The sequence below is a fragment of the Aphis gossypii genome, chromosome 2, assembly GCF_020184175.1.
Source record: "Aphis gossypii isolate Hap1 chromosome 2, ASM2018417v2, whole genome shotgun sequence".
NCBI classification, from domain to species: Eukaryota; Metazoa; Arthropoda; class Insecta; order Hemiptera; family Aphididae; genus Aphis; species Aphis gossypii.
Window position 1 is genome coordinate 40,290,334 of NC_065531.1, and position 16,865 is coordinate 40,307,198.

Below are 16,865 nucleotides of genomic sequence, written 5' to 3' on the forward strand. Positions count from 1 at the left end.
ATATTTATAAAATATAAAAATAAAAATCGTATACCGCAGCGCTATCTAGGGTCAAAAACCGAGCAACAGTTGCATTTAGTGCTGCGCAATGATCAACAAAACAATTTCGGACGCTTCCGAATACCTACTTCTTTAAAACAGACGTTTCGACACCAATATGGTACTCCGAGTACTTGACCACTTTGCAGGACAAGACGTCCAAGTGAACCGATCTGAGTTTTCCAAATATTAAAGCGGACGATGTGGTGAATAAGGTTGTCGTGTTCAGGTTTAACCACTGTACCGTCTGTACCTGCCAATATGACACACTCTGCGTACCGTTCCAAACCACTCGTTTAATTGTTTTGGCAGCGTTCTAACTTCTAATAACGCTTTTTTAAGTTTGTTGGATGATCGGGAGCCTGATGATCCGATATTTTTATAACCGTATATTTATTTTGTTTTTGTGTACTTAAAAAATAAGGTATGTAGAGGAAAACATCCAGTACATACAGTCGTACAAATAAAAATGCTGCCATTAATGAGTCACTCGTTTAATATATTATTTTATTATAGTCTTGTATTAGATGAATACCTAGTAAGTGCTATACTATTTTAGGGCTGTTTTATTCAAGATGTCAACCACGGTATATTATACATAACATACCATGATGTCAACCAATGCTGAATGATAGTGAGAGCAAATATTTTTAAACATTCTAACTTTCCATTCATTAACTCCAAATTAAATCTAATTTGATTCACCTAGTAATATATACGAGTACAAAAAAATTAAATTGTAAAAAAGTTATTTTCAAAAAAAATTTCTAATGAAATAAAATTTGTTTTCAAAAATTGTAATTAATAAATATATAAGTGTAATACGATCAGCAAAAAAAAAATTTGATTAAAAAAAATGTATAAATAATTAATATTTACATATAATACATTGTTGATTTAATTAATTATCAATTATTATTCATATAAAATTATTTTGAACGTTTTAATAAATTTTTATATAAATTATGATTATTATTTTTTTAATAAAAATAATGTTAACTACATGGACGCATGGTACTGGTCACTGATACTTACATCGTTTCATTTCAATTATTTTTAATATTATAAAAAAGATTCGTACAGCATGCATAGTAAGTAGTAACCTAACCGTGGCCAATACATGGACATCAAACAAATTAAAATATAAGATCAGAAATAGCAAAGGAAATTTAGATCAAAGAAAGAGTGGTATTAGTGAAGAAATTGATTTGAGTTTAAAAATATAGTGAAATGTGAATTTGTGATGTTATCTAAAATAGTAGTATCTAAAACACAAGTTGAATTGCAAATTTAAGCTGTATAAGTAGTAATGCACATGTAAAAATCAATAGTTTGATTGTAAAAATCGGTGTAACTATATCAGTGTAAATACTGATTGAAATGAGGTATTTATAAAATATTAATATTAATACATAGCAAGTAGGTATTTATTGTTTTAAATATTTCACTCAAACATTAAGCGTTGCACGGCGTATAGTATAGACAAAATAGGTACATTACTGCAGTGTTTAATACTAATAATTTTAGGTATACTCAATTATATTTTATAGTTTAATATATTTTACGTTTTCACTTGAAAAGTATTATTACTTAATAATAATTAATAATAGTATATTAACACATTAACTTATTACTTTTATGATTTTTTAAAATTTGTATCTATAAGATTTATTTATTGAAGTGAAGTAAGACACATATCCTATATGTTTAAAATATTTAAAACAAAAGTAATTTGTATTGTATTGTCATATAATATACATACACACTTTACAATTAATTATATAAACATTTTTTTCTTCTATTCATGTTTTTAGTATAATTATATAGTTTAAGTTCTTATAATAATTATTATCTATTAAATATCATAATCGTATCAATTTTTAAATGTTATTGTCCGCAAAATAAATATACAGGTAGATATTATATGAATCTATATAATAGACATTATTTTTCTAATTTTCTTTTTTTTTTAGAAGAGGGGTAGGCTAGTAACTTAATCTAACTTAAAAAATATTAAATAAAATTAGGTTAGTGAAGTATAAAATACGAAAATGTCATAATTGTTAATGTAATTAGTCGTTAATACTCGTTACTAATATAGTAATAATAATTATATATATATATATACACACGTTAAAACTAATTAATTTTTGAGTCAAACTAAGACGAACACGAAAAAAATAGTCGATCACTGAGTGGCTGCCACATCCGGCGTACACAAAAAGCGCACGGAAAACGGACGAATATTATTAACGAGTAATAGGAGACGAAATAAAAATAGAAAGCGGCGAATACTTAAGAGATGACAGGTATATAATATGCCATGTCGCACACTTAGTTAAGGCGGGATATATATAACCACAGACGGGCCACATCCGGCATACTTAACCTACACGCGGCGACAACTGCACGCGGACAGGAAGGGTGCGCGCGTGCGTGTACAACACACCGGAACACACTTAACAACTATATTACTACCACAATACTACAAATAATGACTGAGCACTTTCGTCAAACAACCAAGATGTGGGTCATATAGTGATGGGTAAACGATTTATTTCAATCGCAATTGATATAGCACGGCAAAGACCTCCGCGTACGTAAAATATTATATCGAGTTGCACAATGAGCAATAGCTGGAAAAAGCTGTATTATACGCGTGCGAGGACACACGTGTATTCATATACATTATACACGTACCATGGTCATTTATAAAAGAAAGTAGAAATAGCGTATAAATCAGAGGCATAGTTACTACAGCTATATATGAGTAACAGAGGCGGTTCCTCTAGGTCAGGGGTCTCCAAACTTTTTTATTCAAGGGCCACAAAAAATATCATCATCTCTTAGCAGGCCAAAAGTTTATAGTGTTTATACACATACATTATAACACATTAAAACATACAATTTTTAATTTTTAAATGTTAGATATATCATCTTGTATATTTATTATCCTATGAGGGCCGCGGGCCGGTTAAAATTTGTTCGAGGGCCGTATCCGGTCCGCGGGCCGTAGTTTGGAGATCCCTGCTCTAGGTAATCTAACCTTCTGGTAGTAAAATTCTTTTGGAGGTCCACAGCACAGCTTAAGCGACAAAGAGTATTGTTTCTATAATTTAAGGGGTGAAAAAAAATTGGCTTCAAGGAGACAGGAGTTATGCATGTGTAGCTACGTCACTGATGAGAATGTGGAACGAAACTATGAGAGACAGCTTCACAATATAGTCATATTCGACGTAGATAATAGATATCTAGATAAGTAATAAAAACGGCAGCGTTTTCTGTATAAGAGAGCCAGCCGAGCTGGGTTACAGGCTGTTATTAGATTACTGTTACTCAGACGTAAATCTATACAGTGAACTTGAAAACTCGATATCACAATTTATACTGTAATATTTAGACTTGGCATATTTTTAATTATTTGGAACTTGGAATATTTTTATTATCGACAAATGTCAAATGCTTAACCATTGGTTTGAATTTACTCAAGTCATACCATTAATTAATAGTGGTGGGTTTAAAAAAAAAAGACGTGGTTGGAATTTTCGATTTCAGGACCCTCATAATTATTAAATAATTTATACATTTATAAATTATCAAAAATATTTTTATTTAAAAAAAATATCATGTGCAGAAAATTTTTAGAAATTACCACTTATATTATAACAAACTGATAAAAAACATTATTTAAATGTTATTCTTTACATTAAGACGACGCTATATCCGCACATGTTCTCCGTCTTACGAAATGTCAAATAGCAAATTCGCGTTCAACAGTATCAATAATTCTGATTTTTTTTTTTTTTTTACTTGATTGCTATATGTCATAGCAGGACCTTTAAGTTGCCTAAAACTTTCCTAAAAAGTTGAGTTATTAAGTACATAAAGAATTGTTCAAATCGAATGGTAGTATCAAAGGTTAATTTGTTCAAACAAACTCATCGGCATTATTACTTTCATTAAATTTCAAAAAACACTTACACGTTTTAATTGTGCAACATACCGCATCGATAAATGTTAATACTTATCTTCAAATTATACATCCGACCGGAAATTGGAATATCCTAGGCCGCAATTTACATAATATATGACTATGACCTTTTTTGGAGGACACATCTACCGACTCAATCGTAAACCTATTAACAAATTACAGTAGGGGGGCGAGGGGGCTTAGGCCCCGGGCGGTAAATTTTGGAAAGCATTTTGATATAAAACGATACCTAGGTCATTTGGGAGATAAAAAAAAGTAATGGCACTTAGATAACCTGGGGTGCAAAATTCCTAAATATGTCTCTGCATGTAGGCCATTCCGCATAAAATAAAAAGTACAGATAAGCAATTACAGTGTACAATTTGCATTGTACCATTTTATTCGTTTATTTCGTTAAAAAAATAAAATAGAAGTATAAAAGTATATCTTTTCTATATTGACAATGCATCTTGTATCTAGATACACTAAATGCATGTATCAAGATACATTTTTTTTTAGTAACTTACCAACCCTGCCTTCTGTTACCTGTAATTACGGGTGAATAAATATTAAACACAGAAAAATAAATAAATAAATTTTAAGTATATTAATAAATATTTCTTATTATAAATATAGGTATTATTAACATTTATAAAAAGTAAAAACACACATTATGAATCAATTTTAAATTTAAATTAACTAATATAAAGATACTTGTAAAAATAAAAATACAAAAAATGATAAAACTTTTAATTCTTGTTGACATTTTAATAATTTTTATACTTAAAAAAACACATTTTTTTGCCAAAATATTTGTCTTAATTTTCTAAAAAATAACGCAAACTAAAATTAAAACTAAACAATAATTATAAATATGTTGGGATGGATATTATTTTTGAAATTTGGATGGTATGCGACTTTCTGTACATTTTCTGTTAGATGAATTGGATACATCAGATAATACAGGAACCCCTGAGAACTTTGGTATGGTTTTTTTTGGTTTAATACTATCATTAAGAGATGATAGTGATGAATTATTAAACTCATCATTTTTTGATGATCTTTCAGTGACTTTACAAGGTATTTTACTTTTTGTAGGAATTTCTGATTTTTTTAAAGATGTAGGTTTAGTAAAATTATCATTATTTTCTTCAAATTTTCCAAAGTTCAATTTTTGATAGCATTTGCCCGATTTTAAATTGTTTTCTTTTGTATTATTTACACACGATAGCTGTTTTTCGCTGCTCCTGAACATGTTTTTAATTTTATAGAGCATTGACATTGGTGTCTTCAATGTCTCAGTTTCTACTTTCATTTTCTTTTCACTGTTGTCGTATTCTTGAATAGTATCAATTTTTCTCTTATTATCTTCCTGTACATGATCTAATTCAATACTATGAAAAGAATCAATAATTGAACTTTTTTCTGGTGTTTCTGTAAGAAGCGATTCATCATCCATCTGTATATCAGTCAATAATTCAGTATTATTGTGCAAAAATGTGGATTCTTCAAATTGTAGAGTTGTGCTGTTAATTTCATTTGAACTACTATCTATTGATGTTTTAGATCCATTATCAGAAGTTTTGACTTCTATTGGATTTTCTGATAAAATAACGGGTTTTTCATCAGATTTATTAACAGGTATTGATACAGACATTTCAATTAGATTAGAAAGATTTCTATCAGAATCTACAGACATTACATCAGTATTGTTTTTTAAATCAACATTTTCCAGTAGTCCTTGATCAATGATGCTGAAATCGACAATGGTATCTTTATTTGAGTTAGTACACAGTTTATGGTTAGAATCTCCTGTAACCTCTGCAGAATCTATGGTTTTGTTTAATGTAATGTTTGATAACAATTTTACTTCTTTAGTAGATTCGTCTAACATACAGTGTTTATTAAGTATTTTTTTCTCTTCCGATTCATCTTGTTTAATTGTTTCATTTAAAGAATTAGAAAGACTGTCAACTAAACTTTGTTTATTGATCAATACCAATGGTTCTACATTGTTTAATTCTGTTATATTATTTTGAGTCTTATTACTTGTACAAGAATATGTTGACAGGTTTAAATTTGAATCAGTTATTGTTTGATTAAAAGATGAGTTACTGAACTGTGATGTGTTTATTTTAATCGACTCATCGGCTAATAATTCTACATCGGGAGATGAAATTGTTGATAAATTGTTCGATGAAGAGTTTTGAAAATCTCTAAAATTAATTTCATCTTTTGGCGCTATTTCTGAATTCCACATTTGATCAATTGAACTAAAATTTATTAAGCTGTCACTATTGATAATATTTTCATTTGGGTTTGTTTGTTGGGCACTTTTTAATGGAGTTTGATCAACAATACTGAAATTTAATAGCTTTTGTTTTTTTGTTTGGTTGTCAAATGTAGGCGTTTGTTGAATAATACTAAAATCCAACAGTTTTTGTGTTTTAGGAGTCTTAGATTCCACTTGTTTTTCTTTTTGATTGTCTCCAAAATTAAACATCTGTTCTAAATTTGTAAATTCTTCTAAGCTGTTATTATTACTTTTTGTGATAGCCAATGAATCTGGTGGGTTATCATTATTAAGAATATCATCTTGATCAAAGAAGTTTTTATCAGTTTTTTCTGTTTCTGGAATAAGTTTAAAAGCCGCAAAGTTAGGAATATCAGTTGCATTAATTTGGTTTGGATGCATTTTTTCATTGATATTTTCTGGAACAAGTAATTGTTTTGTAGTGATACTATCAAACTGTTCATCCATTTTGTTAATTGTATCCATTTCAGATAATTTGTCACTATTCACTGAACTTTCATTATTTTTTGTTTCATTTATATTTTCAACTAATCCTGAATCTGTGATAGTACAGTTCATTGAAATACTTTCATTTGCTTTTATTTCGATTTGGGTATCTTTCTCATTCAATAAATCCATTTCAGATTTTGGAGCAACAGTTGATTCTACTGTATTTAGAACTGCTGATGTATTCAACAATTCATTATTTTCGATTTCATTAACAATACTTTCAGATTCTGAAATAATAGGTACATCAGTATTGGGATTTAAAATTTCTTCATTTTGCTCTAAGTTATTACTAGAAGTTTCTAATGATGTATTTTCAATAATAACCGACAAATTTGATCCATCATAATTAGAGACATTTTCATTCATTTTTGTTGAATCAAATGTATCAGAAGAAAGTGTTTGTTCAATTAAACGTTCAAGTGTTTCATCATCATAACTAGCTTTTGGCACATTTAATTTTCTACTTGGACAACTTGATGATGTAATATCTTCACATATTTCATTTACAGCTTGTTCAAAATCTAAATATTGTCGCATCATACAAGAAGGGTCTTCTAATGTTGTGTTGCAAGTTATATTAACTTCATTACTTTCTACAAAAGAACTATTAGAAATGGTTGAGTTTTTTAACACACTCTTATTCAGCTTACTTGAATGCAATTTTTCTTCTAAATGTATTGCTGGAACAGTAGTATTTTGGATATTGTTCATAAGCAGGTGTTCAGTATCATTTGAAGTACTAATAGTATCATTTAAGGATTCCTTAAAATCTACACCCGAGTTGTTTATTGGAAGTTTGCTTGTGCAAATTGTTTCATCAATTTTTGTATCCACAACACTAGTGTTCGATGATTTAATATCAACTACCACGGGGACTGAGTATGCTTCATCTTTAAAATCATTGACATCAGGTGTTGGATTATCCATATTGGATATAAAATCCATTGACTTTTCATTATCAAACTTATGCTCAGTGTCATTTAAAATACTTTCAATATGATTAGTTTTATTTAAAGATTTATTTAAATCCATACTTTTATTGTTTGCTGAAAGTTTATTTGTGTATATTGTTTCATCAAATACTTTATCAGCTATATTCATATTGATTGAGTTACCTTCATCATAATGATCATGTACATCTGATGCCAACATGGCTTGGGAAATAGTTACATTGGACATAATACATATTGACTTTTCATCATCAAATTGTTGCTTGGTGTCATTTAAGGATTTAAATAAATTTGTACTTTGGTCGTTTGTTGGAAGTTTGCTAGGTTCATCAACTAATGTATCCACAATACTAGTGTTAGATGATTTAATATCAACTTCCATGGGAACTGAATATTCTTCTTCATTATCAAACTTATGCTCAGTGTCATTTAAAATACTTTCAATACAATTAGTTCTATTTAAGGATTTATTCAAATCCATGCTTTGGTTGTTTGCAGAAAATCTATTTGTGTACATTGTTTCATCAATTTTTTTATCAACAACACTAGTGTTAGATGAATTAATATTAACTCCCATGGGTACTGAATCTTCTTCATCATTATAATCATTGACATCATATGTTGGATTAGCTATATTTGACATAATATTCATTGACTTTTCATCATCTATTTTTTGCTTAGTATCATTTAAGGATTTATTCAAACTCATACTTTGGTCATTTGTTGGAAGTTTGCTAGTGTACATAGTTTCATCAACTATTGTATCAACAACACTAGTATTAGGTGATTTAATATCAACTTCTACTATGGGAACTGAGTATTCTTCATCATTATAATCATTGACATCAGGTGTTGAATTAGCCATGTTAGATGTAGTATTCATTGACTTTTCATCATTAAATTTATGCTCAGGGTCATTTATTGTACTTTCAATATGATTAGTATTATTTAAATCCGTACTTTGATTGATTGCTGAATGTCTATTTGCGTATACTGCTTCATCAAATACTTTATCTTCTCTACTCATATTAATTGTGTTACCTTCAACATAATGATCATTCACACATGATGTTGAAATATCCTGGGAAACTGTTACATTGGACACAATACATACTGAATTTTCATCATCAAATTGTTGCTTGGTGTCATTTAAGGATTTATTTAAATTTGTACTTTGGTCGTTTGTTGGAAGTTTGCTAGTGTACATAGTTTCATCAACTATTGTATCTACAACACTAGTGTTAGATGATTTAATATCAACTTCTATGGGGACTGAGTATTTTTTATCATTATAATCATTAACATCAAGTATTGAATTAGCCATGTTAGATGTAGTATTCATTGACTTTTCATCATTAAATTTATGCTCAGGGTCATTTATTGTACTTTCAATATGATTAGTATTATTTAAATCTGTACTTTGATTGTTTGCTGAAAGTCTACTTGAATACATTGTTTCATCAAATACTTTATCAGCTATATTCATATTAATTGAGTTGCCTTCATCACAATGATCATTTACATCTGGTGTTGTAATACCCTGGGGAATAGTTACATTGGACATAATACATATTGACTTTTCATCGTCAAACTTTTGCTCCATGTCATTTAAGGTTTTATTCAAATTCATACTTTGGTCATTTGTTGGAAGTTTGCTAGGTTCATCAACTAATGTATCCACGATACTAGTGTTAGATGATTTAATATCAACTTCCATGGGTACTGAGTATTCTTCATCATTATACTCATTGACATCACATGTTGGATTAGCCATATTGAAAGAAGTTTTCATTGACTTTTCATCATCAAATTTTTGCTTAGTATCATTTGAGAATTTATTCAAACTCATATTTTGGTCGTTAGTGCACATTGTTTCATCAATTATTGTATCCACAACACTAGTGTTAGATGATTTAATATCAACTTCCATTGGCACTGAGTATTCATCATTATAATCATTGACATCACATGTCGGATTAGCCATATTTGACATAGTATTCATTGACTTTTCATCGTCAATCTTAGGCTCAGTGTCATTTAAAATACTTTGGATATGAACAGTTTCATTGAGAGATTGATTCGAATTCATACTTTGGTTGTTTGTTACTTCATCAAACTTTGTACCTGCACATTCATTCAAAAAGTTAGTATTCTTCAAATTGTTTGATATTAACAATTCTTCAGTAGTTTCTTCAATTAACTTAGTAATTTCAAACACATTTTCATTAGAAGTTTGATTTAAGTGTTCAGTAGATGTTTCATGACTTATTTCAGTAATTGATGATCCGTTTAATCCATTTTTTATTTCTGTGTGCTCATTATTGATATCATTTAAAATGAAAGGAGAATCAACGACTTTAGGTAATACAGGAGTTGTTGTTTCTTCAATTCTATCCATAAACGGAGCAGACGCTTTAAGAGTTTTGGCACGTAATGATTGTTTAGTGACACGCAAATCAAATAATCTTTGTTTTCCAGGAGTAATACTATATTCATCGGCGCAAATTGAATCTTCACTGACATCACCAAGTTCTACATCACTACAAATACTTAAATCTGTATCATCTTCTTGACTACAATGTATTAAAGCACATACATTATTAGAATCATCTTGTTGGTTGATACTAGGACTTTGTTCAATTATACTTGACACTGATAAGGGTTCGCACGAATTAGTTTCATTATCTAAAAACAAAAATTAAAATTAATACCTGATTTAACTAATAATTAATTAAAAGAAATATTATTTGAAATACATACAATCATAATTATTTTGAATCAACTCTGATTCTCGGGGATCTGTAAAGCTAATGGTTTCATCTGAAAAATAATTTACAATCATTAATTTAATAACTATCTATAGCAATACTTTTGTTTGTTTATAAAATTTGAATAATAAACTTAATTTTATAGACTAAGAAATAGATGATTTCCATACTATATAGTATATTAATTTAATAGGAAATAGTAAAGTTAACAATATCAATAAATAAAATATTAAAATATTGTTAGTGTTTACTAATCTGATATTAATCAAGAATATATTAAAGATTATAAAATCAGTTACTAAGTCACAAATATATTCATTATTTTTTTTCTAAGTCAATGAAATATTGTTCTAATTTTATAAATTTTTAGAAAGATTAAAAATTAAATAAATAGATAAATAAAATTCAATAAAACTCTAAATAAATACCTTCAAATGTAGACTTATTTTGATTTTCTGACAAAGAAGATTCATCTACAAACAAAAATTAAAATGTTAACATAAATCATTTTTAGCATAGAATTCATAAGAAGTAAAGATAAGATTTATATGCATTGGTTATAATTTTATATTTTTGTAATTTCTGATTACTTATTGTTTTTGTTCACAATATCCAAAAATTATGTCGTATAGAGCAAATTGTGGTCATTTTACTATCCAAGTTATAAATAAATGCATGTATTGATAATGCCTATTTTAATAATTAACATATAAATTCTTTTTTTAGATATAAGTGATGGCTAGTAAGAGAAAAAAATACAAACATACAACTGCAACAAATAGAATAACTACAGTATTGTGATTTAACATTGTTATCATTTATAATGCCAAAAATAAAAATATCCGGTACAAAATATAGTCAATATGTAAAAAATTTTCTAAAACAGTTTTCAAGATCAAAGCAAAATATTTCATCATTTGTCTGTTTTTGATCAAATATTTGTCAACAAATAAGCAATTTTAAGTCAGTTGGTTCTTGTTTCTAAAATTTTAAATTTTTATTGCACACAAATCCTAGTTTAGTAATAAAATAATATAAAATGAATCATGATAATTATTCAAAATAAAATTCCTTATTTTTAATCAACTTCATTATTTAATTTTATTATAAAAGAGTTAACACACCTAGAAATTACTGAAAAATCTATTTTTGCAAATAAGGTCTAACTGATAAATGTAAAAAAAAAAAAACAATATTTTTCAAAATATCTTTGTATATTTTTTATAATTACAGAATAGTCAAAAGGGTATTGATCTGCAAATATTTTTTTCGTCAACTATGTACATCATATCAAATTTATGTTCAGCTGAATCTATTTTATGCTATAGGCTGTTATATTAGTCTACTTACCTATAACCAAACTGAAGGTAATAATAATATAAAGACTATCACATAGGCTCTTTAATGGCTTAAATGAAATAAACAATTTTAAAATAAAAATATTGATAAAAGCATACACAATGTCTTCGATAATATTTTTACCTTTTTTTATGATACTATTGATTCTTAAAATACAGGCTAACAGCATAAAATGGACTTTACTGACAAAAATTTGGTACAATGAATGTTAGTAAAAAAGAAACAGAATACTGGTATATCGTCCTCTCAATAAAAAAAATGTAAAATATTGTATACTTTTAAAAGAAACTGCTTTTATACTATGATTAAAGATCTATAGATATATAAATATATTATAATTTAACTATGCAAACCAGAGACCAAATAACTTTCAGCTATACATGTATTAATAAACAGCTTATTTTAAAGGTCATTAAATGCTAACAAAATAAAAAACACCTATAACTGTTAAAACACAGCCAATATGAATTATTAAAACTATTTAATATACAAAAATAAAATATTTATGTATCTTACTTGATGATATTGATCCCATTCTAATATATCTATTAATAACTTCAGTGTCAATCAATTTTGCAGTTGGTAAACATTTTGAGGAACACGGCGAAGAAAATCTTACTGTAAAAGTAAATAAAAAATGGATTATAAATATATCATAAGTCATGATAAATTTATTTTAAATTATTTATATATAGTAAAAAATCAATAATTTCTCATGTCTATAAATAACTTGGAAGTGTCAAGATTGTGCTATAAAGGTATAGAAAAAGACAATAAAAACATATTGTGAAAATGTTAAGTATCTACAGTACTTTATTTTAAATTATAACCAAATAAAAAAAACGAATTCTGTTAAATATGGCTTAACATAATAATCCATATTTTTACTTTGTTAACCCCCCTACCAAAGCACCAACCAGTTTCAATTTGTAATAAGAAACCACTTTAATCAAAATTAAAAATCTAACTATTTTTACTGGCCCAAAGAGAAAAACAAAATAATAAAAACACATTACTGTAAAATCAATAAATTTATTACATTCCTCTCAGAATTAAAAATAAAAAATACTTACAATTAGAATCTTCAGAAATGCTTTGTTTTAATTCAAATGTACCAATTTCTTCTTTATCTTCATCAAAATTATTTGTTGACTGGGTTATATTAACTAAAAAAAAAAAAAATATATAAATAAAACTTAATTATTTGATAAATGTAGATTAAAATTATAATTTTAATAAAAAGTTTTTACCTGAATTTTCATAACACATTGTTGTGTTTTCATTTGACACATCCAAAACAATAGATTTATCTAAGAATAACAACAGATAATTAATATAATTAAATTTAGTTTCCAGAAAAAAGATATATGTATATGTTAGATTTTTAAAAAAGAAACAAATAAAAAATTTTTTTGGTCTAACTGAAAAATTAATAATTGAAATAAAATTTTACCAAATAATTTATTATAGTAGTTATTGACTTAGTAAAATTTACTATTGAAGTTGAAAATACAATAAGGTTTATTTAATTAATGTAATTAGGCATCTATTACTTAAAATCAGATATTACCGTTTGTTTAGAAATAATTTCAAGAGAGATTTGATATTTTAACTATGTACAATGAACAATATTTAAGGATAAAATATTTTTGAAAAATGTATAGTATTTAATATTATTATCTTTAATAGAAAGAATGTGTAACTTTGATTTTTAATAAAATTACTTAATACAGGATGATTGATTAAGCGTAAAACACACATTATTTCCAAAAGTATTCATGTTTTTGAAAATATTTTTTTACATAGTTTCAAATTGTTAAAAAAACAACATTTTTATAAAAAAAAATATATTTTTTAATATTTTTTATCCTTATAATTTTTTAAGTTTTTTACTTTTTTGAATGACAACATACATTTTTAATTTCATATTCTAAAGCAGAATAATTTTTTGAGTATTTTGGTACATATAAATTGAATTTAGGGTGAGTAGTTTATGAGTTATTCTTATTCAAAGTTTAGACAAGCGGAATAGTGGACAAACATTTTGCGGGGTAACCCCGTACCACTCCACTCCGCGCAGCTAAACTTTAAATACGTATAACTCATAAACTACTCACCCTAAATTCGATTTTTATGTATCGAATTACTCAGAAAATTATTCTGCTTTGGAATATGAAATTAAAAATCTATGTTGTCATTCAAAAAAGTAAAAAACGTAAAAAATTATAAGGATAAAAAATATTTAAAAATATAATTTTTTTTATAAAAACGTTGTTTTTTTTAACAATTAGAAACTATGTAAAAAAATATTTTCAAAAACATGAATACTTTTTGAAATAATGAGTGTTCAACGATAAAAAAATCACCCTTTATATAAAATATTTTAAAACTAATAAACTATTTATAATTTGATGACTCTTTTTTTGACATTTATTTTAATTTGTACATCTGTAAAAAATAATTTTTGTTTACAAGCACAATAAATGTAAAGATATATTTAAGGTCTTGATTGAAGACACCATCCTAAGGCTGCATGACGTGGGTATTTAGTGATTAGTCAACTAGCAGGTCACTGGTCTAGCTACGTTTTTGATGAAATAACTTAAATGTAAAAAAATTAAATCCTTATACTTACTGTCTTTTTTATCTTCGTCTGACTCAAAAACAGATTGGCTGTAAGTAAAATATTAAATAAAATGATTAATGGTTTAAATATTTTTCATCAGGTAGGTCCATAAAGACCGGAATAAATACATTTATTCTTAGAACTAATTTATTAAGTATAAAAGCAAGCAAATGAGAATCGTTCTGCTCTACATCAAGTGTTGAATAGGTCATTGTTATAAGTATATTAAATTTGAATTCAATAATAGAAAAAAAAATGGAGATTTATCATGCATATAATTATATAAATAACTTTAAAAGTTTAAACGTTTTGAAAATTCCATTATATAACAAAAATGATGACATAAACATTTAATCAAAATTCTAAAAATCTACAAATTTATTTTTGAGTTATCACAAAAGAACAATATTGAAGTTGCATGAAATTTCCCAGTTTTCATAAATTGCTTTTCCAATCAATAACAAAAGTACTGGAAATTTACTCAATTTTTATTTAAGATCCCTTCTTTTCTACCACCCAAAGTAACAATTAGATCAAATTGGCTACCAGAAACTACTGCCATTTTTGAAAAAACATCATTGTAAAAAACAATACTCATTGCTTAACTTAGAATTTAAAATTTAAAGATTTTTAATATGCAGAAGATGTGGTAGTAACTACTAATAAAATGTATAGTATTAAAAAAAAATTATATTTAAAATTGGTTACTTATAAAATTGCAAGATTGTAGCATAACCAAATAAAGATTAGTTTATTTTACTGTTTATTAGTTTAAAAGCCATACAAAGCAAGTACCTATTTAATATCTTTAAATAAAATGTATATTTAACAAAAACAATTTAAATAAATGAATACATTGAATATATTGCTTACCTTAATTCAAAATCTGAAGGTAAAACCGTACGACGTGGTAATCTTTTATATCTATTTATTTGATCTTCAGTCACTGGACCAAAACATACAACGCCATCATCATATTCATTTGTAATCTCGTTTGTAATTAAACTGAGATTATTAGAATCCATTCTGAAAGAAATTTATAGTTTCATTTTTATAATATGACTGGCTATTTTTAAAATAATAATTAATCATATTTTAAGTATCTACCTATCAATCAATCAATATTGTGAATATATTTAATTTACTTCACCTTTAGTTATTCTTATTTATATACCCAATAGAGGTGTTATCTAAATTACTTACTATATTGTAATCCTAATTACAGATTAATGTATTTATCAGAAATTTAGAAAGGACCATCATTAACTTGTAATCAATAGAAATATTGAATTTATTGATATAATTTATTAACATATTAAATTTGTTTCAAGATGTTGGTGTTTAACAGTATCTTGTAATAGAGAATAGAAATAAAGATACCAAGAATTCTTACTTAACAATTGCAATACTACAAGGCTACTAAGAGTCTAGATTATGAATGTAGATTTTGTAGATTACCAATTTTATATATCTTGAAATTTAGGGATTAAATTAGTATTACACTTAGATTATATATATATATATATATATATGGTTGATTTCTTTTCAAAAAAAAAAAAGCAATTAGGCAAATAGATAATTACAACTTAAATAACTATAATTTATTTTTTTTAAACTACATACTAAGTTCTAGTTAGAAAATATTAAATTAAAGTTTAAGTGTCATTGAAATTGTAGATTAATGAAGTCTTATATTAAATTAAGACTTCATTAGGTACTGTAGAATAAATAATACAATTAAAATAGAGTAGTACTAACTTGAATTTTCAAAAGCAGTAGTCGACAAAATGTTTATCTCACTCGTCGCGAACGTAATAATCGAGAATTCGAGACCGGAATAACTGCTTGTTGTATAAAAGTCTTAAAACGGAAAACCCAAACTTTTGGGTATTATATTCTAAGTATAGTTACGGTATACGAGTCTAACACTAGGTAAATAGTAAATTCACTGAACGAACTTGAAACTACACTTTTACTACACAACATAAAAAATTGAAAGTTATAGACGACGTACGTCGTACACGAAAAAACGAAACTGAATAACGATTAACGATTAACGAATCCTACGACCTACGCTATTACGTAGAAAAGTTAACACCACGACATGACAGTGCTTCGACGCTTCGTCAGTTTACGATTGAATTTTTCCGTTAAAATAAAATCATTATGGCGGTTATTCAAAAATATTATGTTTTATTATTTTATATATGAACGTAATGCGCATGCGCAATTCTCGAACTTAGACGACTGTGGCGCTGTCCAGCTGTCGTGATGGATCACGAGTATGAAGTGAGTAACGCGACCGGCGACACGTTCGAAACACTTTCGTAACTATGTACACCTACTTCGT

General features: G+C 26.8%; 1 protein-coding gene across 1 annotated transcript; it reads right to left on the minus strand.

The window, feature by feature from the left end:
- Nucleotides 1-4,593: 4,593 nt before the first annotated feature.
- LOC114124600 (putative uncharacterized protein DDB_G0282133) lies at nucleotides 4,594-16,692 on the minus strand. Its single transcript, XM_027987901.2, has 9 exons — nucleotides 16,274-16,692; nucleotides 15,389-15,541; nucleotides 14,525-14,562; nucleotides 13,140-13,199; nucleotides 12,963-13,055; nucleotides 12,406-12,507; nucleotides 10,959-11,003; nucleotides 10,523-10,582; nucleotides 4,594-10,447 (listed from the first exon to the last, which is right to left on the minus strand). The coding sequence occupies exons 2-9, from the start codon at nucleotides 15,538-15,540 to the stop codon at nucleotides 4,899-4,901; spliced, it is 6,099 nt and encodes a 2,032-aa protein (XP_027843702.2). The 5' UTR covers nucleotide 15,541; nucleotides 16,274-16,692; the 3' UTR covers nucleotides 4,594-4,898.
- Between the last annotated feature and the right edge of the window lie 173 nt (nucleotides 16,693-16,865).

Excerpts from the sequence above, each read along its gene's own strand:
- LOC114124600 (XM_027987901.2), bottom strand. The coding sequence starts at position 15,540 with ATGGATTCTAATAATCTCAGTTTAATTACAAACGAGATTACAAATGAA. Across the intron at positions 14,563-15,388 it reads CCTTCAGATTTTGAATTAAG|CCAATCTGTTTTTGAGTCAG; the intron begins GTAAGCAATATA and ends TTTTACTTACAG. Across the intron at positions 13,200-14,524 it reads AGACGAAGATAAAAAAGACA|ATAAATCTATTGTTTTGGAT; the intron begins GTAAGTATAAGG and ends TGTTATTCTTAG.